The sequence below is a fragment of the Sciurus carolinensis genome, chromosome 11 (assembly GCF_902686445.1).
Source record: "Sciurus carolinensis chromosome 11, mSciCar1.2, whole genome shotgun sequence".
Classification (NCBI taxonomy): domain Eukaryota; kingdom Metazoa; phylum Chordata; class Mammalia; order Rodentia; family Sciuridae; genus Sciurus; species Sciurus carolinensis.
The window spans coordinates 110,389,132-110,414,808 of record NC_062223.1 but is presented as its reverse complement, the minus strand read 5'-3'; the positions used below and the strand labels follow the sequence as shown (position 1 = coordinate 110,414,808).

General features: G+C 37.8%; 1 protein-coding gene and 1 pseudogene across 6 annotated transcripts in view; one reads left to right on the top strand and one right to left on the bottom strand.

The window, feature by feature from the left end:
* Nucleotides 1–8,015, top strand: part of Arhgap20 (Rho GTPase activating protein 20) — a 126,892-nt gene extending 118,877 nt beyond the window's left edge. For 3 of the 6 annotated variants that reach the window (XM_047519549.1, XM_047519547.1, XM_047519545.1), the window contains exons 14-16: nt 2,084–2,273; nt 3,397–3,511; nt 4,668–8,015. In XM_047519549.1, coding sequence (XP_047375505.1) covers nt 2,084–2,273; nt 3,397–3,511; nt 4,668–6,520 — 2,158 coding nt within the window. In that variant the 3' untranslated portion in view covers nt 6,521–8,015. The remainder of the gene's footprint in view (nt 1–2,083; nt 2,274–3,396; nt 3,512–4,667) is intronic. The other 3 variants (XM_047519548.1, XM_047519550.1, XM_047519546.1) reach the window with 1 other exon arrangement.
* Nucleotides 8,016–9,818: 1,803 nt separating this feature from the next.
* On the bottom strand, nt 9,819–21,175 carry LOC124959656 (voltage-dependent anion-selective channel protein 3-like; annotated as a pseudogene).
* Between the last annotated feature and the right edge of the window lie 4,502 nt (nt 21,176–25,677).

Here is a 25,677-nt window from a genome sequence, read left to right as displayed (position 1 = left end):
GGTAAAGTGCCCATGAGTACAATCCATAGTACCAAAAAATAGCTTTTTCTGCTTCTGTAATTGCTGTTATCTTTCTCCCTAATCTATTAACCAGGAATAATTTAACACTGTGTACCTTCTGTATATCTGAATCTAATAGTAGCTGAAATTCATTAGTCTACTAGCTAGTATTATAGATCCAATATGTAGTTTATGATCTGAATCTGGGGAAGTATTTAACTAATCAGACAACTCCATATATATTATTTAATTTAGTAACTGGAGTCATGCAGATAAAATGACCTATTTCCTCCTCTGTAGGAAGTCACAGACTGGTATAATATAGAGGTAAACTGAGAATGACAACTATGAGTGCAGTTTAATCAGTGCTATAAAAAGGTATTTGGAGGGCATAACTCCTTAAGAAGTTCTGTGGAAAAAAGGGAGTTGCAAAGTCTCAGTCTGATCACAAAGAATGTACTTCTATACTCATACACAGGGAGATTTCCAATAGAATTCACTACCGCATATTCCTGAATATGTCCTGTGTTATAAGAGAATAGGAAAGAAGTGTCCATTAACAAAAGCCATGTTCCAATTCTGTGAAAACTCATGAATCCTAATCATTTATTTACATGTTTAGTTTTTTCTAGAACAACTTTTCAGTTACACACTGGTATTGATAGAGATCTTTTAACAGTATAATATTAATATAATATATATATATTATAATACAGTTATTGAAAACACCAGAAACCAAAGCCATATAACAAAATACTGCATCCAATTCCATTATAGTTTGGTGTGAACCAATCATATATAGTAAGCTTCAAATTTTATACTTTGTTCAAAATATTATATCCTGCAGATTGTTAAAAGATACTTATTTTTTAAAAAAGATAAAATTATGACACTTAAGCAAATATAAAATAAACCTATGAAAGATTTTATTTAAATTATTAACTAAAGAAGAAACCAGTAAGATGTTATAGCCAGTTAAAGGAGATTTCAAAGTACCAAAACTTAATAACAGTTGGATCAGAAATACTGTAATGAATTTACAGAGACATACAAATCTGGGTTTTTCTACCAGGGCAGTGGTGTATATAAGTCAATTTTTTTCTCCACAAGACAGAATTTGATTCTAAAAAAGTTCTAGATAACTGCTGTCGTTATCTTCAGCTTAAAGAGTTGTAAAATTGCTCAAAGCCACCCATAAAATCAGGAAACTCAAAAGCATATGCTAGATATTTGATTTTCCACTGAATACACCTTATCTTTTGGTTTGTTTGAGTCTTTCATAACTTATCAATATCAACTATGCCCATTGTCAGTTCACTGTACTGAAGAAAGGGCTCTGTTATTTGTGCAGTAGGTAATTGGACTACCTTTTTTTCCCCAAGTTTTCAGGTTCTTATAGAATAAAAAGAGTCATGAATAGCAGCCTGTATTTCATACACACACTAACACTGGAAGTAAAAAATCATTTTCAGTGAATGATCACTTAAAAATCCTTAAAATGGGAACAGTGGAAAATAAACTACTATAAGCTTGGCTTATATGGTAGAGTGATACCAATCACACAGATGTGGAAGAACACTGACCTTGGAAGCTACTAAAACAGAGCACAGGCTCTCAGAGTGGACCTGGAAGTCTTAATGGCTGAGTTTGGGGTTCTCACCAACAGAAAGCATTTGTATGTTGCTACTTAGAAATAAAGAAGTACTTTATCAAAAAGTTTTTTGTCGGTTATTGTTGAGAATATTCTGAAATGTTGCAATATTTGCCTAAGTTAAAACACATTATACTACTTTCAGGGGAAATATTTCAGTTATCATTTTTCTGAGACATTTTTCTACATTTTTTCATTAAATTATAAAGATTATATATAAACAAAAAAGTTTCCAGTGCTTATTTTCTTCCTTTTTGTGTACTTTCTTTGCTTAGTACCACATTAAGTGAAACTCTGGCATATCTGAACTGTGTTCTTGACTTACCCTTTTGATTTGCATGGTTCCCCATACAAAGTGAGAATTGCCTTCCTTATTATAAGATTTTTAATAAAACATCTTGCTTAAAGAGTGCATTTCTTTTCTGTCTTTAGGCTGCTAGACCAGCTTCCAAGAGCCAATGTTGTTCTCCTTAAGTATCTGTTTGCGGTATTACATAACATTGAGCAACATTCTTCATCCAATCAAATGACTGCATTTAATTTAGCAGTATGTGTGGCTCCAAGCATTCTTTGGCCTCCTACTTCCTCCAGCCCAGAGCTAGAAAATGAATTTACAAAAAAGGTAATGAAATTTTTCATTTTTCTGCCTTAAGAGACTAGGGACTAAGTCCCCAGTTTGAAAATATAATTCATGGTATTCTGAAAGATAATTTTAAAGATAACTTTTGTATATATTTACACTGAAATTTGGGTTATAAATTTCAGTTACTGACTAGGAGTGTTCTGTCCTACTCTGGTAGAAGGTGATGTTAAGCAGAAAAGTGATAGCAGTTATTTCTCTTTTCCCTTTAAGAAAGCTAACCAGTAGAACCGACTGAAACTACAGAGTGATAAGAAAGCAGTTGTTTAAAAAATAAATAAGGACTTTGGATTTAGACAAGCCAGAGTTCAATTCTCCATCCCACCTCTTGTCAGATGTACAATGTCCTCATCTAAAACAAGAGGTGGTGATGACATAATAGTTACTTGAAATAACTATAATGCCTAGCTTTAATAAGGGGTTTGGAGATATCAATTCCTTTTGCTCCCAATCTTTCTCCAGCCCCCTTAGCCTTAGCTGCTAGGATAAGGAAATATAGAAAGGTTCCAGTATATCTCAATGGAGGCACAAACCTCAGCAGTAAACTCTTTTCTCTTCCACAACGTGCCCCCAGTTAGGGAATATAATACAAAGCAGTACATGGATATAGACTACACAGGAAAAACACAAGTTTTCTCTCAAACTCTCTCCTTCATGAACCCTCCTCCCAAGCTTATGACAACCTATCCTTTACACAAGAAATACTTTTATAGGTTTCTATCTATTGATACTTTATAAAGTTTAATAGCAATATATATTTGTTCACTCCCAATTGCCCTATAGAGAATATTCGATTGAAATTACCCTATTTTGAAGAAGGAGCCACTGGTTTCAAGGGGTTAGGATTAACCCAAGACTACAACTAATAATTTTAACTAGTATACTAAAATTAGTTTCTATGTCCAAACTACTCGTGAAAGTATTGTAGATTTTTAGGAGAAACTTTTAAAATATACAAGTAGTATGCTTTTATATACTTTTAAAAAAGGAATTTCTCAGAATTTTTTTCATTTTCTTATTTTAAAAAATATCAGAATTCATATATGAAAATTTATAAACATGTGACATGAAAAGTGGCACTTTAATTTTGTCCTTTTTTGTTTAGGTTTCCCTGCTTATACAATTTCTGATTGAAAATTGCTGTAGGATATTTGGAGAAGAAATCACTTCCCTCTTGGGAGAAGTTTCAGTGAGATGTGACACTAGAGAGAATGTCCCAGGTATTGTGAGGAAGTGTATTGGTTTACGTAAGAACTAGACAGATGTCTGTGAAGATGCTAGGACAGTGGTTGTCCTGGAGCCCTGAGATGAAGGGAGCCTCTGACCTGGATCAGTGAGGCCCTGGGCTTTCTTTCCTTCTTTAGAAGTCCTACTAGTAGATCAGGGTATGTTAACAGCATGATGGGGTTAAGAGTGTATAAGATGAGGTACCAGCCTTCAGGAAGTTAGTTACATGATATGCTCTGATGGTTGGAACCTTTGTTTTAAATAAAACTTTATGAGGAAACCTACACATTTTATACACACACACATACACGCACACACACGTATAGATATATATATATATCTCTGTATACATATATCTGTATGCATATATGTGTGTATATGTATACACACATACACACACACATAGAACTGCAGTGATTGAAACTGAAGTGGAAGGCCCAGAGACAGGCCTGGGTTTTTTCTTCCCCTTTTTCCTTCTAGCAGACCCTGAAACAACATTCTAGTATGCTATGAAACTATTTGAAAACAACTATCATTATTGGGTGGGATCTTAATTCAAAGGTATATAACCTCTAAAATATGAATTCTTATATCTTTGGCCAGTTATTCTGTGCCTCCAAACATCAGTATCTTCGTCTTTAAAATATAGAAAATAATATCTAAATGTGGATAATGATGTCTATGGTTATTGTAAAGATTAAATAAGATAATGAATTTAGAGAACTTTGAAAAAGAGAAATTGATAGGGTTAATAAATGATTTTTTCAAGACTAGAGTTAATTATGTATAATCACCAGCAATCAATGTTAGAAGACAGTCTTATTCAAATCTAAGTATACCCGCTATTAATTCCTTCCTATTTTTCACCATTTTTGATCTTACAATTTGTTTGAAAATCTTACCTAAGGAAATCCCATTACATTAGGAACTGAGATAAATCTAGTATACCAAACAGGTTTTTATTTCTTCTGCACTAGTAGTTGGGAAGACTGCAAAAGATCCTTTTTCCTTCTTGAGAGTAGGAATTTGAACACTACATATAAAGGACGTTAAATTAAGTATAGTTTGAAGGCAGCATGGGCTGCATTTGTGTTAAGTTTAATTGTTAATTATTTTAACAGATATCTCTAACTTCAATTTTTTTAACAGATATCTCTTGCTTCCAACTGAATGACTCCTCCTATGACAGCTTGGAAAATGAGCTAAATGAGGATGTCGATGCTCCATGTAGTGATTTGATAAAGAAACTTGGTCAGGGTAGCAGAAGTATGGACTCTGTCTTAACCCTAAGTGACTATGACCTTGATCAGCCTGAGGTGGAAGGTCTTTTAACCTTGAGTGATTTTGACTTAGACCATTCTAAAGATGAAGACATTCAAATGAAGCAGCCTCTTGAGTCAAAGCCAGTGAACATTTCAGGAATGTATAGAAAGGCTGCACTGGGGGAGCATGGCGGGGCCCCATCTGGCACATGTATACCCAGCTGCCGGTCCACAGCTACAGCAGATGCTCCAAAAATCCTGAGGCGACACCGGCGCTGTTCAGAACCCAGCATTGACTACCTGGACTCAAAGCTTTCCTATCTCAGGGAGTTTTACCAGAAAAAGTTACGGAAGTCCAGCTGTGATGCAATCCTCTCTCAAAAAGATGAGGACTATCTGAAGCAGAATCAGCCCCTCAAGGAAGAGGGCAAGACATGTTTAGTCACAGGCACTGATGTCAGTAAGAAGAATGTCACAAATCAGAACATTAAGAAGAAAAGCTTTTCCGGTAATGAAGGAAATCATGTGAAACTTTTCACTAGGTCTAAGCCAGTGGCCATTTCTGTGGCAACTTATAGTCATATACCCTCCCAGGATCATTCCAGGAACCAAACATTTGATCCAGATTCATCTAGATACTCCCCACCACACACAGCAGATGCCCTCAAGAGTTCAAGGACACATCGGCGCTGCTCAGAGCCCAACATAGATGACAAGAACTGCAAACTGACCTATCTCAGAGGGATTTATTCAAAGAAGCAACATAAAACCAGCTGTGAAGCTGGTCTCTTGCATGGAGAGGAGGAGGATTATCTCAAACGGCATAAGTCTTTGCAAATGGAGGGGCAAAAGCTTATCAATCAGAGTTTGGTCATGGGGATTGAGGTGGGCAAGAGCAGTTCCACAAACCAAAGCACTGAAAAGGTTTTACCCCCTAGGCTAAACCTTGGCCCACGAGCCAGCTACTCCAGCTTATCTTCGCCAGGCACGTCCCCATCTGGCTCTTCAGTAAGCTCCGAGGACAGTGCTTTTTCTCAGATTTCTGAACAGTCTGTGTTCACGCCCACTGAAACTTCTTCTCCAATAGATTGCACTTTTCAGGCTCAAAGAAAACAGGAAGAGCTTTCTTCTGACTTTAGTAGTTCTAGCTTCATTTCTGGAATGCCTGGTCCCTCAACAGGGCAGGCCAGCAGTCACCCATCTTATACAAAAAAAGACAGTACTGTAGAGTGGCATTCACAAATGCATTCTGTAACTCTGCACCCCAGCACATGGTTGAGAAATGGTGTGGCCAGTTTGAAAAACTGGTCTCTCAAAAAGAAAGCAAAGGCAGCCAGACCAGAGGAAAAGAAACTCTGTGCCCTAAAAGAACCTTTGGAGATATCTCCTCATGCTTCTGGTGTTCCAGAGGCCAACTCACTACAAGAAAGACAGAAAGACATGCCCCTCCAGGTACATGAAGGATTTGGAGCTGTGCAGACAACCCAGTGGTATAGTTCTTATCCCTGTCAGGATTCAGAGAAGCACTGTGGCTCTCCATTCAGCCTAGTGGAAAGCAAACTCAAGCTTTGTACAAAGTCCCATGAGAGAGGAGAGAGGGAAGGGCACTGCTCTGCTGGTCCTCTGCCTTGGGGAAGAGCCTCATCCAGCTCTGTAACTGTGGAGGATGCGGACAGCTCAGATGCAGGGCCTGCAGTGGTGTGTGATGATGGGGACAGACATTTAACCAAAGACATTTAACCACAGTAAGAGTCTGATGTCTACAAGAACAGAAACTGAGCTAATAACAAAGACAATAATTATTATTACCCCTTTTTAAAAGATATCTGGGATAGGTCACGTAAGGATGATCATTGCTAATACTTATGACAACAAAACAATTCTTTCTATTGAGATAACTCTTCAGAAACTGCATACTAAAAATTTTCAGCACCTAATGTTTGAGAGGCTTTTCCTTGTTAAAACGGGGTTGGTCCTGTCCTGAGGTTTTAGAGATGCATGTGCAGGGCTACAGAAAGCGCCCTCTGTAGAAACCTATCTATGTCAACAAGTCTGAGATCAGTGTTCTGAGAAAACCAGGATATCATAAATTGAAGAATCAGAGACACAAGGGAATGGTATGAAGAAACCATCCACATTCTGTGGAATGTTTTAAATAAGTAGGCAAGATCACTAGTCAAAGCATTAAGAAGAAAAGCATGTACGGTAATGGAGGAAATCATGCAAAACCTTTCCCTATATCCAAGCCTGTTGGCTGTAAACAACTTCTTATAGGTGAACAGTTAGCATGAAGTACCATGCACATCTCTTTAGTGCTATCACTCCAGACTGGTTGGGAAGGCTTGATAATTTATTTCCAGGTGTGCGGCTGTAACTGGTATAACCTTTAAAGAGAGAAAGGTCTATGGATATAAAATAGAGATTTATAAACCATGAGTCATTTGGGACAAGAACATGGGGAGGGTAATTAAAATGAATAGGGCAAACAGGGTTATGCTCCCAAGAGGTGGCACCTGTAGGTCCAAAGAGCTTATAACACTGGCCATCTCAGTCACAGAGGTAGATTTCACCTTATAACCAACCACTCCCATATTAATACTATGTGTCCATATGCATTTTTATGGTATAATTAATATATTAAGTCAGCAGGGATTCCCCTTACCCTTAGGGCATACTACTGGCAGAATTGCAAGATGTGAATAAAGCTTTAGAGTGTCTTTCTGGAATAAATTACTTCTCTACTTGCCAAAAATAATAGTTATAGCCTTTTTTTCTTTCATATTGATAGAAAAACTACCCACCTAATTTGAAACATAGAAGAAAATAGTTGCTAAGGTTCTTTAATAACTATTCCCACTCTGCTCCCTTAGATACTTAATGTGAATAGTTTGTTAATATTGCTGTAAAGTATTGTATGATTTGAAGACAAATTACATGTCATTTTATTACACTCCATCAATCTGTAATATATTAGACTGATGCTTTAAAATGCTTTGAGTTTGTATAATATATCTTGACAAATTTTATTACCATATGTTATGTAATAAATGTGTATTTTTGTACTTGCAGAAACTGCTGCTAACTTTTAAAGTTGTTTGATTTTCAAGGCACTGATAATGGATATGTATGAACTCCATGCTGTCTGTTAAATAAAATGCCATTCTACAGAGTTAACAGTCCCATCAGAGCAATATTGACTTTGGAGAATGATGTTAATGAGATTGATCTCTGCCTCACATTGAAATTTCATGGAATATAGTTAATGTTGAGTTGGAGCTTTGAGCATTTAGTCATAAGTCAGTCAGTCTAGAGTAGGACTTTTTTCCCTTTTATATTTTTTAAATCTTATTTACCAAACAAGTCATGTTTTAGATGCAGAGTCTACATTTTATCAGGAGTTGTTTTCATTGCACCCCAGAAATGACATATAGTCATGTCCATCAAAATAACCATCAGTTCAATTTAACTGTGTGAGATTTTCTTATGGTCTAAGTGTGAACCATTTCAACCAGAGTACCCAGATTATACAGCGTGTTAAATATGACCAGTTTCTCATGAGTGCTGTATCTTTGCCTTCTCAAAACTCATTGAGGTTTCATTTGTATAAATATAACCATCATTTCAAAGGGATTCAAAAAATATATTGCCTTAGTTCAGAAAATCATGTGCTCTAACTTGGTAGTGAGGACCACAATTCCACTTTCAGAATTGTTAATATTTATGTTTGGGCAAAATCTGCACATAACACTGATACTAATTTCTATCTAAATTTTACAAAAATAAGATAATTTTGCTTTTAAAAAGACAATTCATTATTTTCAGTAGATTTAGAAGTTACTTTCTTTGTGTTTTTCTATTTGTGTGGCATAACATTGAGTCAAAAGGATATAATGTATCCTTGACCCAATGACTTGTTTTTTTCTGTTGAAAAAAATTTAAGCACATTATGTATCTTCATCAAAATTCTACTGGAAGTGTTAACTTCTATTTTCCTACCAAGTTGGGTTTTGCAAACTGCCTATTTTAATGCAAAGAAAAATTCATTACCAAGATACTGTTAGAAAACAAGTTTTAGTTGAATAGTAAAGTTGGGTAAAATGTTCACTTCTTTTAATATATATTCTGGTTATGAAGATTTCCTGCTGAAATTAAGAGTGCTCTTGAGTTCTGTGCTGCCTGCCCTGGGTTAATCCTATTCTGCCTCTGAGCCACCTTAACATTGCTTTCAGTTGCTTTTCGTTTTTTTATTACTAGTTAATACAGTGAACTCCTTGAGCTTCGACTTTGTATGCATAATGTCAGAGGTTATGGTAGAATTGGTAGAAGACTCTGAGGTGTAATTTTGAAAGTTTTGCTTTAAAATCCCCCTGAAAGGTGTGTGTATGTGTGTGTGTGTGTGCGCGCACACATGTACATGTGTCTCACTGATATTAAATGATTAACCCTTAATTTGTTCTCATTGTATAGCAAAGAAAATATATTTTTTTAGATAGTTCAAAATGTTTCCTAACATTGTGATCAAGGTAAAGAAAATGTATCCTCTGTAGTTTAATCTTACATATTATAAGATGCAGGTTTATAAGACATTAAGATTTAAATAGTAATTGTTTTCATTTAGGTAGGTTTGTGTGTGTTCCAAGTGTGATTATGTTATTTTACTCTGATGCAGAACCAAAGATTCCACTACAGCACAGAGACCACTCTATTAAAACATCATGAAAAAGTGGTGTGGTACATGCAGGACATGATGTGAAAACTCGTGGGTCAGATCGTTTCCTTTAACATGACACCACACTGTTGCTGAGGAACAAATTTAACACTGCAGAACTCAGAAATGTGGCACAAACATGACAATTTCCAGGCATGCGCTCAAAAACCTCCCTCTCAATGGACTTGCCATCTCTAAAGTGTGGGGAGATTTACAATTCTTTGGAAAACTAAAAAGTTCACACTTGAAATTTCACAGAATTTTAAGGCCAAAACATAGTGGGTTCGTTTCACTTCCAAGAAAAAATCAGATGCTTTACCCAAAACCATATTATGCCTCCAGTTCAAATTCCAACCCAACTTTGTGCCCTCCTGCACTGAAGTTCTTTCCATCAATAACTGACAGGATCAGTTTGACTCTTGGTCAAAGGGTCCGAGTATAACCCAGTCCAATCAAACTGGCATTGCTCACTTCAGCAGATAGAGAAGTCTACAGTCCAACTTATACTTAGCAGCAATGCCAAAACAGATACTGTTACTACAAGCTGTCCATGCAAGGTTTGTTGGTGTTTCAATCTTCTCATTAACTTTCTGGTAGGTAGAACCTCCAAAACCTGTGGCATCATTCACATGAGTGTACAACTGGATGTCTACAGCCTCAAAACCCAGGGCGAATTTATTCTGAGATAATTTGGAGTTAGCTGTGTCAAAACTCATCTGATAGCCAGCAAGCGAACCTTCAAAAGCCAATGCAGCCCAGCCTAGATGGTTGGTCCAGAAAAATCTATATCAACATTACTGCCAACACTGAAACAATCCATTTATAGGAGGGCTTCAATTTCCCACTCTTACATGTTCAGTACAAATATGGTATCAAGAGTCAGTTTCAACCCTTCAGTCAACATAACTCCAAAGAGATTTCTATCCTGAGAGTATTGTCTCTTCCATTTTGGGGTAAAGGTAAGTCCATAGTTATATTTGGGCTCTAAGTTGCCTGACGCTTTCCCTTTATCAGTATAAGCATGACCCAAAGTAGAAAATTCCATTCCACTATAAGTCTTGGTTCTCAGATCTATTTTGACCATGCCAAACTCATATCCATTGTTGAAGACATCTTTGGTTAGCCTTTCCTAGGTCACAGTAAGTTGGTGTGTTACACGTATCGCCAACCTAAGGGCCTGTCTTGGCTCCACCAGGGCAGTGCTGAAGGTCTTCTTCAACACCATCCGTGCCTCCATTTTAGATTGAAATAACTTGGAATCAAATTCAGAACTTCTCCTTGTGATCTCGTGACAAGAAGTGAATGAATTGGCTTAAAGTTTATGAGATAATCTATTACTCTGAGCAAATAAAATGGATGCTGTGGAGAAATACCCCTTTTTCTGCAGCTCACAGTAACTATTACTGCCTAAAATTTTCAGGAATAAAAATCTTTTATACCTTTGCCCCAAAAATGGAATGAATGAGTAGCAGAAAGTCATCAAAATGCATGAATATGGAGAAACTTACTGGTTGATGGCACAGCAAATGAGTAGAAGGGGTGGAAAACCTTAAATGAGTTAATACAATCAAGAAACTCAATCACAAGGAGCTCTAAAAACATTGAAAGAATGGCTAAGGAAAAACAAGTGTTAACATGTAAAAATGCTATTCAGGCAGTTTTTATTGCTAGGTGCTATTCTAGACTGTCTTAGCTTTTTCACTGCTGTGACAAAAGGACCTGACCAGAACAACTGTAGGGGAGGAAAAGTTTATTTGGGGGCTCACAGTTTCAGTGGTCTTAGTCCATAAAGTCAGCTCCATTCCTCCGGGCTTGAGGTGAGGCAGACCATCATGACAGAAGAGGGTAGTGCGGGAAGGCAAAGCAGCTTATATGCTGACCAGGAAGCAGAGAGATCTCCACTTGCTGGATACAAATATATACCCCAAAGACATGTCCCCAGTGCCTCATTTGCTCCAGCCATACCCCACCTGCCTTCGGTTACCACTAAATCCCTTCAGGAGATTGGGTAAAAGACTTTTGTAACCCAGTTATTTCTTCTCTGATCCTTCTTGCATTGTCTCACATGTGACCTCTTGGGAGATACCACATATCCAAACCATTATATAAACCTTGGTGATAGAGGTGAAAAAAATTTTTTTTCTGTCCTCAGGATCTTTTATCAACTGATGGGAAAATAAGGCTGTGTTAAAAAAAAAAAAAAAAAAAAAAAAAACCACTAACCTTTACTGGACACTTATACTATTGCCTGCATGTATTGATAATAAATATATGTACTATTTTCTTTAATGCTTATAATAGCTCTTGTTTGGCAGACACCTTTAGCTAAAAACTCATCCAACTCCAGGTTGTTTTCCCTATCCTTTCACCTTAAGAAACAGATAATACTTCTTCCATAATAATGTATTTTAGTCAGCTTTGTCATTGCTGTGACCAAAAGACCTGACAAGAACAGTTTTAGAGGAGCAAGTTTATTGGGGCTCAAGTTTTCAGAGGAACAGGCAGGAGGCATACAAATAGGGAGGAAGTCAATTTAATCCTGTTTGCAAATGACATGATTCTATATACAGAAAAACCCAAAGATTCCACCCAAAGACTATTAGAACTGACAAATTCAGTAAAATAGCAAGGTACAAAAAAGAAAATTGGTGGCTTTTCTATACACCAATAATTAATCTGCGGAGAAAGAAATGACAGCAGTTCCATTCCAAAAAATCAAACAAACAAAAAAACCCTTAGGAATAAACTTAGCTAAGAAAAAGAAAGATGAAATGCCTCCCATGTTCATGGATTGGAAAAATTAATATTGTTAATATGTCCACACTACCCAAAGCAATCTAGAGATTCAATGCAATCCCCAAGTACCAATGACATCCTTCACAGAACTAGAAGAAAATCCTAAATTTACGTGAAAGCACGAAAGATCCTTGAGCAAAAAGGACAACACTGAAGGCATCAAAATACCTGGTTTCAAAACATACTGAAAGTCTTAGTAATCAAAATAGCATGATATTGGCATAAAAACAATGAAATAGGAAGAGATCCAAGAAATAAACCCAAAGATCTACAGCCAACTAGTTCTCGAATAAGTTATCCAAAACATGCTACTGGAGAAAGGGCAGCCTCTTCAGTAAATTGTTCTGGGGAAACAAGGTCCACAGTCAGACAATTGAAATTTGATCCCTATCATTCAACTTACGCAACAATCAACTAAAATAATGGTTCAAAGACCTAGATGTAAGACCTGACACTCTGAAATTATCAGAAGAACATGTAGGGAAAACATTTCAAGACATTAAAGACAATGATTTGCTGGACACAAGAAACAAAAGCAAAAATTGACAAATAGGATTACACCAACCTACAAGTCTGCACAGCAAAGGCAACAGTCAACAAATGGAAAGACATTCTACAGAATGGGATAAAATATTTGCCAACTATTCATCTGACTGGGTTAATACCCAGAATATATAAAGATGCCAAATTCTTAACAAAAGAATTAGTTAATCCAATTTAAAAGTGGACAAATTATCTGAATAAACACATCTCAGAAGAAGTATAAATGACAACAAATACATGAAAAAATGCTCAACATAAATAGCCATCAGGGAAATACAAATCAAAACTACAATGAGATACCTTCTTACTCCAGTTAAAATGACTAGTATTAAAAACAAAACAAAACATACTGAAAAAGATGTGGAGGAAAAGGAACTTTTATATGCCTTTGGTGGTAAATTAGTAAGCCATTTAAGTAGGACAGTGTGAAATTTCTTCAGAAAGTAAAAGTAGAACTACCATATGATCCAGTTCTCTCACATCTGGGTATATAGCCAAAAGAAAGAAAAAATATACTGTTTTAGTCAACTTTTTCACTGCTGTGATTGAAAGACCTGACCAGAACAACTGTAGAGGAGGAAAGGATTATTTTAGGGCTCACAGTTTTAGAGGTCTCAATCCACAGCAGACTTCATTCTTCTGGGCTCCAAGTAAGGCTGAACATCATGGCTGAAGAAGAGTGTGGAAGAGGGTGGCAGCTCACATGGTGATCAGGAAGCAGAGAGAGAAACTCCACTTGCCAGTTACAAATATGTACCCCAAAACCACGCCCCCAATTCCCACCTCCTCCAGCCACACCCTACCATTTCCCTTACCACTCAATCCCTACCAGGGAATTAATTCACTGATAGGGTTAAGGCTCTCACAACCCAATCATTTCTCCTCCAAACACTCTTTTATTGTCTCATACATGAGCTTTTGAGGGACACCTCACATCCAAACCATAACACATACCAAAGAGGTAGCTGTATGTCCATGTTTAGTGCAGTACTGTTCACAATAGCAAAGATATGGAATCAACCTAGGTACTTCTCAATAAATGAATGAATATAGGTGACCATTCAATGAATGAATAAAGGCGTGCATTATACACAATGGTGTATTATTCTACTATAAAGAGTAATGAAATTCTGTCATTTGCAGCAAAAGGGAACTACAGGATGTTATATTAAGTGAAATAATTCAGACACAAAAAGACAAGTACTACATGTTGTTTCTCATATGTGGAAGCTAAAAACTCAATCTGAAAGTAGAATAGTGATTACCAGAGAGTGGGGGTGGGGGACATCGATTTTATTAATACATGCTGTATACATGTATGGAAGTATCACACTGAATTTCATTGACATACAATTAATAAGTTTCATCAATGGACAGATCAAAAAAAATTAAATTGTAGATCAAATGGACTTAGACATTTATAGACTATTTCAGAACCCAACAGCTTATAGAATATATTCTTTTATCAATACATGGAACATTCTCCAGAATAGACCATATATCATTACATAAAATAAGCCTAACAATTCAAAAAAATCAAAATAATATGTAGCATCTCTGACCACAATCAAATAAAACTAGAAAAAATACACAACAAAAGAAATTTCAGAAATGGTACAAATTCATAGAGATTTAACATGTTACTGAAAAAAACAGAAGGGTCACTGAAGAAATAAAGAAGGATATTTAAAATTTATTGAAAGAAATGAAAGATAAAACACCAAAACTTACAAATGCAGCAAAAGCACTACTAAGAGGAAAGTTTATACCAGTTAAATATCTATATTAAATTTTTTTCAACAACCAGCCTAATGATACATCTTAAGGACATATAAAATCAAGAGCAAATCAAACTCAAAATTGTGAGGAAAGAAATGAAATCAGCAGAATTTGAAACCAAAAAAAAAAAAAAAAAAAGAATAAGAAAAAGATCAATGAAACAAACAGTTACTTGTTTTAAAGTATAAATAAATCAACAAACCTTTAGCTAGGCTAAGAAAAAAGAGACCCAAATAAAATTAGAAATAAAAAAGAGACATTATAACTAACAACACAGAAATATAAAGGATCATTAGAGACTATTAAAAATAACTATATGCCAACAAATTGTGAAACCCAGAAGGAACAGATAAATTTCTGGACCCATATAACCTACCAAAATCAAATCATGAAAACAGAAAAACCTAAACAGATCAATAACAAGTAGTGAAACTGAATCAGTAATAAAAAGTCTACAAACAAAAGTACAGGACCAAATAGCTTTACAGAATTCTATCAAACTATTAAGGAAGAACTAATAACCATCCTTCTCAAAGTATTGCAAAATTTGAAAGGGAGGGCATTCTTCCAAATTCATTCTAGGAGGCAAACATTACCCTGATACCAGAATCAAACAAGGACCCAAAAAAAGGAAACTATAGACCATTTCTCTAATGAATATATATAGATGGAAAAATTCTCAGCATAATTACTAACAAATCAAAATTAGTAGCATATCAAAAGGTTGATTCAGCATGATCAAGTGGTATTTATCCCAGGGATGCCAGGATGATTCAGTATATGTGAATCAATAAATACAATACATCAAGAAAATGAAAACTCAGGATTATCTCAATAGACACAAAAAGGCATTTGATAAAATTCACCATCCATTAGTGATTTTTAAAAACCCTCAGTAATTCAACAGCAAATCCCATCATAATCTACAACTACAATGCACCAATAAAAAACTGGAAAGAAAAAATGAAACAATAAAAATACCCTTAAAGTTAAAGAAAAAACTAATGAGAGGAATATATTTCAATGTGATAAAGATATATATAACAAACCCACAGCCAATATCATGAATGAAGAGAAACTGAAAGCTTTTTTTGCAAGACATGCACTCTCACAATTCTTACTCAACTTAATTCTAGAAGTCTTCACCAGAGCAACCAGGCAAGAGAAAGTAATAAAAGGCACACAAGTAGGAAGGGAGGAAGTTAAATTATTTCTGTTTGCAGAGGACATGATTCTACTAAAAAATAAAAAAATAAAAAAATGAAGTCTCCGCTAAAAGAAAACTGATAAATGAATTTAGTAATATTAAAGGATGCAAAAATCAACATGCAAAAATTAGTAGCATTTTCACAATGCTACTGATTTTCACAATGCTAATAATGAGATTATGGAGAAAGAAATTGTGAAAGGAAGCCCATTCACAATTATTTATTAGTTCATTTTATTTATATATATATTATTAGTGTTCATTTTGACATAATTATACAAGCATGAACTGTAATTTGCTCTAATTCAGTCCCCAGCACTAACTCTTTGTCTCTGTTTTAGTCAGCTTTTTTGCTGCTTTGACTAAAGAACCCAACCAGAACATAACAGAAAGGAAAAGTTCAAGGGTTCACAGTTTTAGAGGCCTTAGTCCATAGAAGGCTGGTTCCATTCCTCAGGGCTCCAGGTGAGGCAGGACATGGTGGAGGAGTGTGACAGAGGGAAGCAGCTCACATGGTGAACAGGAAGCAGAGAAAGAGAGATCTCCACTTGCCAGATACAAATATATATCCCAAAGCCATTCTCCCAGTTCCCACCTCCTCCAGTCACACCCTACCAATTCAGTTAATTAATCCGTACCAGGGGATTAATTCACTGATTGGGTTAAGACTCTCATGGGGCTGGGGTTGTGGCTCAGTAGTAGTGTGCTCACCCAGCACGCCCAAGGCCCCAAGTTCAATCCTCAGCACCACAAAGAAATAAAGGTATTGTTTCCACCTACAACTAAAAATACATATTTAAAAGAAAAAAAAGATTCTCATGACCTACCAAGTGAGGTGGAACAGCAACTCAGGAGGCCGAGGCAGGAGGATCACAAGTTCAAACCCAACCTTAGCAAAAGTGAGGTGCTAAGCAACTCAGTGAGACCCTGTCTCTACATAAAATAAAAAATAGGACTGGGAATGTGGCTCAGTGATCAAGTGCCCCTCAGTTACCCCACCCCCCCAAAAAAGACTCTCACAACCCAATCATTTCTCCTCTGAACCTTCTTTCATTGTCTCACACATGAGCTTTTGGGGGACACCTGATCTAAACCAGAGCAGTCTCCCTTCCTCCCTCCCACTGTTCTTTCCTTCTACTGATCTTTTATTTATTTATAGTTTTTTTTAAACCAATGTCTTGTTGATGTACATGAAGGTGATATTTGCTGTGGTATATTCATGTGTGTACATAGGAAAGTAAGGTCAGATTCATTCCCTGTTCTTCCCTTTTGCATCCCTCCTCCCTCTAACTTCAATCTTCTTCTTCTACCTCACTTATTTCTATTCTCTTGGAATTCTCTTTCCCTCTCTCTCTCTCTCTCTCTCTCTCTCTCTCTCTCTCACACACACACACACACACACATGCACTTCTTTTCCTTATTTAGGTATAGCTTTGCAAATCAGAGAACATTTGACCTTTAGCTTTCTAGGTATGACTTATTTTATTTAGCATGATAGACTCCAGTTCCATCTACTTACCAGCAAATAAATGTACCAGCACAGAAGTGAAAGTTCTATGCAATGAAAGTAACCAAACTGATTTTTAAAAAATTGAAGAAGTCACAAAACAATGAGAAGACATCCAGGTTCATGAATTGGAAGAAATAATATTGTTAAAACAATATTATTGAATAGCTGGGCACAGTGGCACACACCTCTAATCCCAGTGCCTCTGGAAGCTGAGGCAGGAGGATCACAAGTTCAAAGCCAGCCTCAGCAATTTAGCAAGGCCCTAAGCAACTTGGCAAGATCTTGTCTCAAAATTTAAAAAATATAATAGCTGGGGATGTGACTCAGTAGCTAAGTGCACCTAGGTTCAATCCCCAGTACAAAAAAAAAAAAAAAAAATTTATATGTCCCAAAGCAAATTATCCATTGAACACAATCCCCATCAAAACTCCAAAACTAGAAAAAATCCTCAAAATTCTGTGGAAGCGCAAAAGATCCAAAAATAGCCAAAGCAACCTTTAAAAAAAGAGAACTGGGGCTGGGGATATAACTCAGTTGGAAGAGCACTTGTCTAGCATGTGCTCTGCCCTGGGTTCAATCCCCAGCACTACAAAACAAAAAGGAAAAGAAAACTGGAGATATTGTATTACCTGACTTAAAAAAATATACACTACAAAGCTATAGTAAACAAAGCAGCATGTTCTTGGCCTAAAAACAAACATACAATGCAGTGGAACAGGAAATCACCTTTGACAAAAGTGCTAAGAACATGCATTCAGGAAAAGACATTGTTTTCAATAGATGATGCTGGGGAAATTTGCTATGTATATGCAGAAGGAGACTAGGTTCTAATCTCTCAGCAGTTAAAAAAAATCAACTGAAAATAGATTGAAGATTTAAATTTAAGACCTAAAGTAATGAAACACTAGAAGAAAATATAGGGAAAATGCTTCTGGACTTTGGAATGAGTGAGAATCTTTTGAACAAGACCCCAAATGCACAGGAAACAAAAAGAGACAAATGGGATTTCATTGAACTAAAAACTTCCACACCACAAAGAATCAGAGCATATGAGAGACAAACCTCCATAATGGGAGAAAATATTTGCAAATATGTGTCTGACAAGAGGTTAATACCTAGAAGACATAAGAAATTCAAACGAAATTGCAAAATAATTCAATTTAAAAATGGGCAATATGCCTAAATAAACACTTCTAAGAAAATATACAATGGCCAACAGGTACATGAAAAAATGTTCAACGTCACTAATAATCAGGGAAATGCAAATCAAAACCACAATGAGGTATCACCCCACTCCAGTAAGAATGGCTCTTATGGAAAAGATAAAAGATAAGTGCTAGTGAAGATATGGAGAAAGGGAGCTCCTGAATCACTGGGATTACAAGTGTGCACCATAATACCAGGCTGGGAAGACTTTTAACTCAATTTAAAACTTACATAGGGTGTAAACTTATTAAACATTACATGGCACCCCATTATTATGGGTGATTTTTATATTTTTATGCATCAGTTTAAAAAATTAAATTAAAATTATAATAATAAAATTATGATAAAAGTGGGAAACAAAGAATCCTAAATGAAAGTGATCTAAGCTGGGCATGGTGGTACACACCTGTAATCCCAGTGGCTCCAGAGCCTGAGGCAGGAGGATTATAAGTTTAAAGTGAGATCCTAAACAACTTAGCAAGACCCTCTCTCCAAATAAAATGTAAAAAAAGACTGTGAATGTGACTCAGTAGTTAAGTACCCCCATGTCCAATCCCAGGTTCCCCGCCCCCCCCACACACACACACACAAAGTTGTCTAAACTTCAAAGTGGTAAGATGTTGAAGCCAGTAGGATATGATACAAGCATATGTTGTAAGGTCCAGAGCAACTACTATAAAAGCTATATTTTTAGTGAGTTTCTCTCTCTAAAACTCCAGAAATAAATCAAGACAAACCCTATTAAAAAATGTTTAAATAATTCACAGAAAGGCAAAAATGGGAAACAGGAACAAAACCAGAGAAAACCAACAGAAAATGATAAAATAGCATCCATAAGCTTGAGCATTTCAAGATTGCTCTAAATGTAAATGACCTGTATGCACTGACCAAAAGACAGATTGACAAAGTGCAGGGGGTGGAGAGGAGAAGAAAAGCAAAAACATGACTTCACGATGCCCTGACCGCAGGACACTCACTTCAAACTCAATGACACAGATAACAGGAAAAGGATGAAGGATGAAAAATACATACTACGCAAACATTAATCAAAAGAGAGCAGGAGTGGCTGTTTTAAAATTGGCTAAGGCCTCAAAGCAAAGAAAATTGCTGAAGACAGAGAGTCATTATATGACAATAAAATGATCAGTCCACTAGGAAGACACAGCCATAAGTGTGTGAATGTGTATGCACAAAAGAGCCTTAATGTAGGCAAAGCAAAAAATTACACAACTGAAATAAGAACTAGACAAATCCAATCATAATTAGAGACCTCGACACTCCTCTCAACAACTGATAGAACGAGACCAAAAACCAGAAAGAAAATAGAACTCAATACCATCAAGTAAATAAAATCCATTCATAGACCACTCCATCCAACAACAGCAGAATGCACATTTTTTTCCTAATCATTCACAGAACATATACCAAGACAGACCAGACTCTGGGCCATAAACAAACATCACCATTAAAACAACTGAAATTCTACAGAGTTTGCTTTCTGGCCACAAAGGAATCAAACTAAAGATAAATAAAAAATTACAGGAGGATATCTAAACACTTGGAAACCAAACAACACACCTCTAAATAATGCATGGGTCCAAGGGGAAGTTACAAAGGAATTTTTGAAATCAAAGAACTAAAATATGAAGCAGATCAAAATATGTGGGATGCCTCTAAGGCAGTACTGAGAGAAAAATTTTATAACATTAAGAGCTTACATTTAAAAAGAGGAAGAACCTCAAACCAAAAGACTAAATTTCTACCCAATGAGTTATAAAAAGAGAAAAATAAATTCAAAGCAAGCAAAAGGAAATAATAAAGATCAGAGCAGAAATCAATGAAATTAAACATAGGAAAATAAAAGGGAAAAGAGATCAGTTCACTCAAGAAAAAAAAAATTGGTAAACCTTTAGCAAGGCTGATGGCAGAGCACACAGGTGCAGGCACAAGTCACTAACATCAGAAATAAAACACAGGACACCATCACAGATCCTGCAGCCATGGAGAGTAATAAGAGAATGTCAAGAATGTTTACGCTTACATGTTTGATAAGCTGAGAGATGGAACAATTCCTCAAAAATTACAAATTACCAGTACTCCACCAAGATGAAATGGATAATCAAAATAGTCCTATAATTGTTAAATAAACCAAAATCAAAATTTAAAGTTCATGAAGAAAAAATCTAAGTCCAAATGGTTTCACTAGAGGATTCTAAAGTTTAAAGAGAAAGTAACACCAATTTTATATAATTGCTTCTAGAAAATAGGTAAAGAACTTTTCTAAGTCACTTTATGAGACCAGTACTACCCTGACATAAATTCTAAACAAAGACAGTACAAAACATCAAAATTTTGGATCAAGGTATCTCAAGCCAAAAAATAAAAGAAATGGAAAACAGAATCTGACAATGAATAAAAAGAATTGCATGCTATGCTATGATCAAGGGTTTTTTTTTTTTTTAATTTTTCCAGGTATGCAAGGTGGTGCAACATCTGAAATCCAATCAGTATCTCCCATACCCGCAGGCTAAAGAGGAACATCCTAAGTGTCAATTGTCGGAAAAACATTTTTGACCACCTCTCAGAGATAAGGCTGCTCAGAAGACTTGAGGACAGTTTTTCATCAGAAAACAGCTCCCTGCCCATCCTAGTCATGAGAAGAGGATTTTCTCAAAACACTGGAGACCAGGAACAAAAATACACTCTGCCTCAGTTTCCTCATTTGTAAAGTGGAGAGATTTATTCAAAGGACAGAAAGCATCTATTCCCTCCACAAACACGTGAGGTGTCTCTCTGTTGGCTGCTGTCCTTGCTGGGCCCAGCAGTGAACAGGCAGTGCACTCAGGGGAAGTCCCTGCCCTCCCACCCTCCAGGAGGCTACCCTGTGTTGGGAAAGGCAGACACCAACAGATAATTGGAGGTATTTAGAGCAGATCATGGGAGTTGCTAAGGAGAAAACTAAAGCATGGAAGAGAGATGGGAGTGACAGGAGTCAGGCATGGTGGTGAGATGTCAGGTCAGATGTCCAGGCAGCGAGCACGGAGGGTACCTGGAGCAAGAGCATTTCTGGCGATGTGACGAACAGGGGACTGTCACAGAGCGTCAAGCCCTCTGTATATGCAGGTCCAGGAAGTTTCATCTGACATTTTATGTACTTGTAGTTTTTCTTTCTGTTGCCTCCAGGTTTTGTCAAGAGATTTTAAAATGTCTAAAATCATATCTGTTTGATGTGACCCAAGAGATCCACAGGCCAACCTCACATGACCCTAAGAGGCCACATCTGGCAAAAGCTCCACAGTTAGGAAGCAGCAGGGCATTTGTCATATTTTCTCCACAGTCCACGTCCATCCCTGGCATTGGCTGAGCAGAGAAGCTGGCTGTTCGATGCTTACTTAGGACCCAACACCCATGTCCAGGTTGTGACCCAGAGTCTGACTTTCCCAACACATTTCTCATATGCCAAATGCTCCCTTTGCCAGGATCTGTGCCTATTCTGCTTTGGCTTCTAATCCTCTTAGTTGCAAGCACAGCACTGTGTAACATGTCTGTCCTCTGCAGCATGTTCCATTCAGGAATATCCACTGAGGTCACTCATACACAAAGCTGTGGCAGTAGACAAAAATGTTGGTCCTTTAATACCAAGACACACAGAAACAGTGTTTAGTCTCCCGAGGGCAGTGACGTTTGACTTCATCAAGCTCTGAGCAATTTTCTTCTGTGTGACTTTACCTTCCCTCCACATAGTGTCTAGTGTGGGCTACACGCAATGTCCAAGTAGTCGATCTCAGTTAAAAAATCTCTTGGTGCTGCTATGTTGAACCAACCTCAACAACTGGTTGACTCATGGTCATGTAGACAGAAGTGTCTGGTGGGTGGTTTTCACTTTTCATTCAGCTCCAGGTGGCACGAGTCTGGGTGGGGCCAGTTAGGGCCCTGCGTGAGCCATTTATAGAGCCAGGGCAGCCACACCTTCCCACTGTCCTTTCTCTGCGTGAGGTACTTGGTTTGGAGAGTGGGGACAACAGAAGGGGGCTAATTTCCAGGAGTTGATAAATAGGACTGGTGCTGAGTATGAATTCCCTAACCTGGAAAAGACTCCCATGCTCCCTTGTCCAGGGTGGACCTGCCAAGGCTTTTACGTTCACCCCAGCCTGTGCCAGTGTGGGACTGACCAGCTACAACAACAAAGGCTTTCTCAGAATCAGAGGTTAAGAAAGATGAAGGGCTAGAGCCGCCCGTCTGTCTGCAACAGGCATATTGCATAATACTGGCTTCCTCTGATCTTTCTTGTACGAGTTCCTAGTTTCTCCACTTCTCCCTTTCAGCTTTGTAATATAACACTCAGCCACTGGCTTCTTATCTTTGCTGTCTCCCCACCCCAACCCCCACTTCCCCCCTCCTCTCTCAGATACACACAGAAAACCATTCCTGCTTTGAAGCCTTAAGAATCATTTCATTTCCCTTAACACCCTTTGTTTGCTGGACTCATTGTTTAGTGATGCTGTAGCCATGAGAGGACCTTGACCTGCCCACCTGCCATAGCCAATGTCATTTCCTTCCTCTCAGTGAGAAGCGTCTCAGGCAGGCAGGCCACGTGCCCTCATAAGCTCTGGAGGCCCCACCCTGGGGACAGAGACAAGGCTTGCCTTTGAATATTTGGTCCAGAGTTTTTCCACTCTTCCATCAACTCAGGAGATGCCAAAAACAAAAGTGTTGACTTCCTCAGCTACTATCTTCATAAGCATCACCCAGACAGGAATAATGAAGTGCCCTGGGCTATCAGGCCCAGCCCAGGAGAAATGGCATTTTTCCTGTGTGGAAACTTCCGGGGTTATCACCCTCAATGGGTCCCCAGGTTTGACTAGGGGCAGCAGTACGGTGAGCTGTGGCCTGTATGCCCTAGCTTGACATTCTGGGTCTGAGGAGTCCCAAGACCACATGTAGGTGTTTTCTAAGTATCCCAACCTTGGAAAACATCATTCTCACCACAAACTGATAATTGGCTTCATAAAAAGATTTCTTGCTTGCTCCCTTTGCTCTTTCCAAGAAGGCAGACTGATTTGAATCCAGAAAAAAAAAAAAAAAAAAACTGCCTTCCAGGTAGCTTTTCAGAAAGGCAGAAATGGAGAGATCAAGAACTCCCTTTCAGTGGTCCCAAACTGCTTGGGCTTCTCAGAGGTAGGAACAGAGATGCCCACAAGATTTTCAACACTAAAAGAAAAAGCCCAGTACAAAACTGCATAGGCTACTGGTATATAGCCTTGCCAATATATGTAATTCACGAACTGAGTATGTTGACTTGTGGGAAAATAAGATCTGGCTCCTGAAAAAATAAACTACATATAATCATTTACATAAGGCTTTTGTTGGAAAAGTATGTTAAAAATTGGGATATGGGGGGATAACAAAAATAGCCATTAGAGGTAAAAAGGTGGAGTGTCCTTGGTACTTGCTCAGGACTTTGTTCTGTGTCCTTATCAGTTGCCAACCTCTCAGACTCTCATGTGGACCTCCCACGACAGAGATCATTGCCTGAAATACTGTTGCATGGGACTAATACAACTCAAGGATAGTTTTTAGAAATGCAAAAAAAGTGACAAGAGATGCGTTTGAGTTTTGTAATCCTTCCTACCCACCTGTCTCCCAAGAAAAATGCAATGCTCAGGAGTGGGGGTTGGGGAGGACGAGGGATGAGATAACATGAACAGTTTAATGCAGGCTTGATGATAATAAAGTAGTCATTACTAATATTACAAAAACCATGAGCACCTAGAATTGTTAGTTTGTTCATATTTATTTTTCAAAGCCCATTATGATATGGGTTGAACAGGCATGATTGCCCACATCTTACTGGCAAATAAACTGGTCACTCACTAGTAAATAACTGAGCCAGGACTCAGTTTAGATCTTGATTATTCACTAACCTTTTGCCTTTTCAAGGCACCAAGCTTCAGGATTCTTTTATGCTTAAAATGTAAATGTTCTATCACACTTTCGTCTCCCAGTTATTCTGAATTTTTTCAGGGATTTCAGACCTACTGTCTCTCATGGCTGAAAACAACCTCCTACATGAAGTCAAGCAATCCAATTTACAAAATAGGTAAAAGACCTGAAAGTATACTTCACCAAAGGAGAGAGGCGCATGGCCAACACACACTTGAAAAATGCTTAACATCATTAAATAAGAAAATGCAGCAGTGCTGTTTGGTGCCCATCCCACACGGATCTCCAGCGCTGTGCCATGCTGTACTGCAGCTCCACATCTACCAATACATTGGAGAACTTCTGCTACCATCTTGGATTATCCTCACCACTACCACCATCATTTTTAGTCGGGGCAACTTCCATCTTGGGACACCTGCCAGAGACTAGCAGCTCGTTATCAAGGTACCCACAGGTTATCCACTGCTGCTGTCACCAACTTAGGATGTGGCCACTTTAATCCAGGGTTAATAGCCAGGACTTGAAAGATCATCACTAAGGGCCCTGAAGGCTTGGTTGTATCTGAGGTATCTGTGCTAAGTATGTTATTAGCCACCATCTTGCTACAGAGGCAGAAGAGAGCCTTGCAAGGAGTTGGTAGGTGGAAAAAGGGTGTGTGAGTATCTTGATTCCGGCTCATCCAGCCAACCAGCCTGGCACTCACCCAGATCCCAGAGACAACTTAGGTAGCACTTGCTGGGACCCAACATCAGCCTGGTCCATGACTCCACTGATCACCTGGTCTGGTCAGTGTGGGGATTGGTGGCAGAGGATGGGAGAGCAGCAGCTGAGATTGGGGGTCACTGATGACCTCATGGCTGTGGCTTGCCTGGTGCCTAGGAATGTTTCTGTGCAAGGGCTCAGGATGCTTAGCTGCTGTGGCAATGCCCTGCATGAGGAGGCTCTGTGCAAGAGTCCTATCAGCTCTGACCTTGATCTTAGGCACATAGCTCCTGGAAAGGAAGGAATTCTTATGCTAGACAACCTCAATGTTTCACCAGCTCCTCTTCCCCAGTTCTTGCCAATGGACTTTCTTGAGAGGTACACAAAACTCCTAATATTGCACTTTGCAACTGTGGATTGCCACTGTGGAAAAGCTACACAGATGTCCTAGTTTCTGTAACATTCCTGAATACAAAGAATAATGGTTGCATAGTCTTTAACCT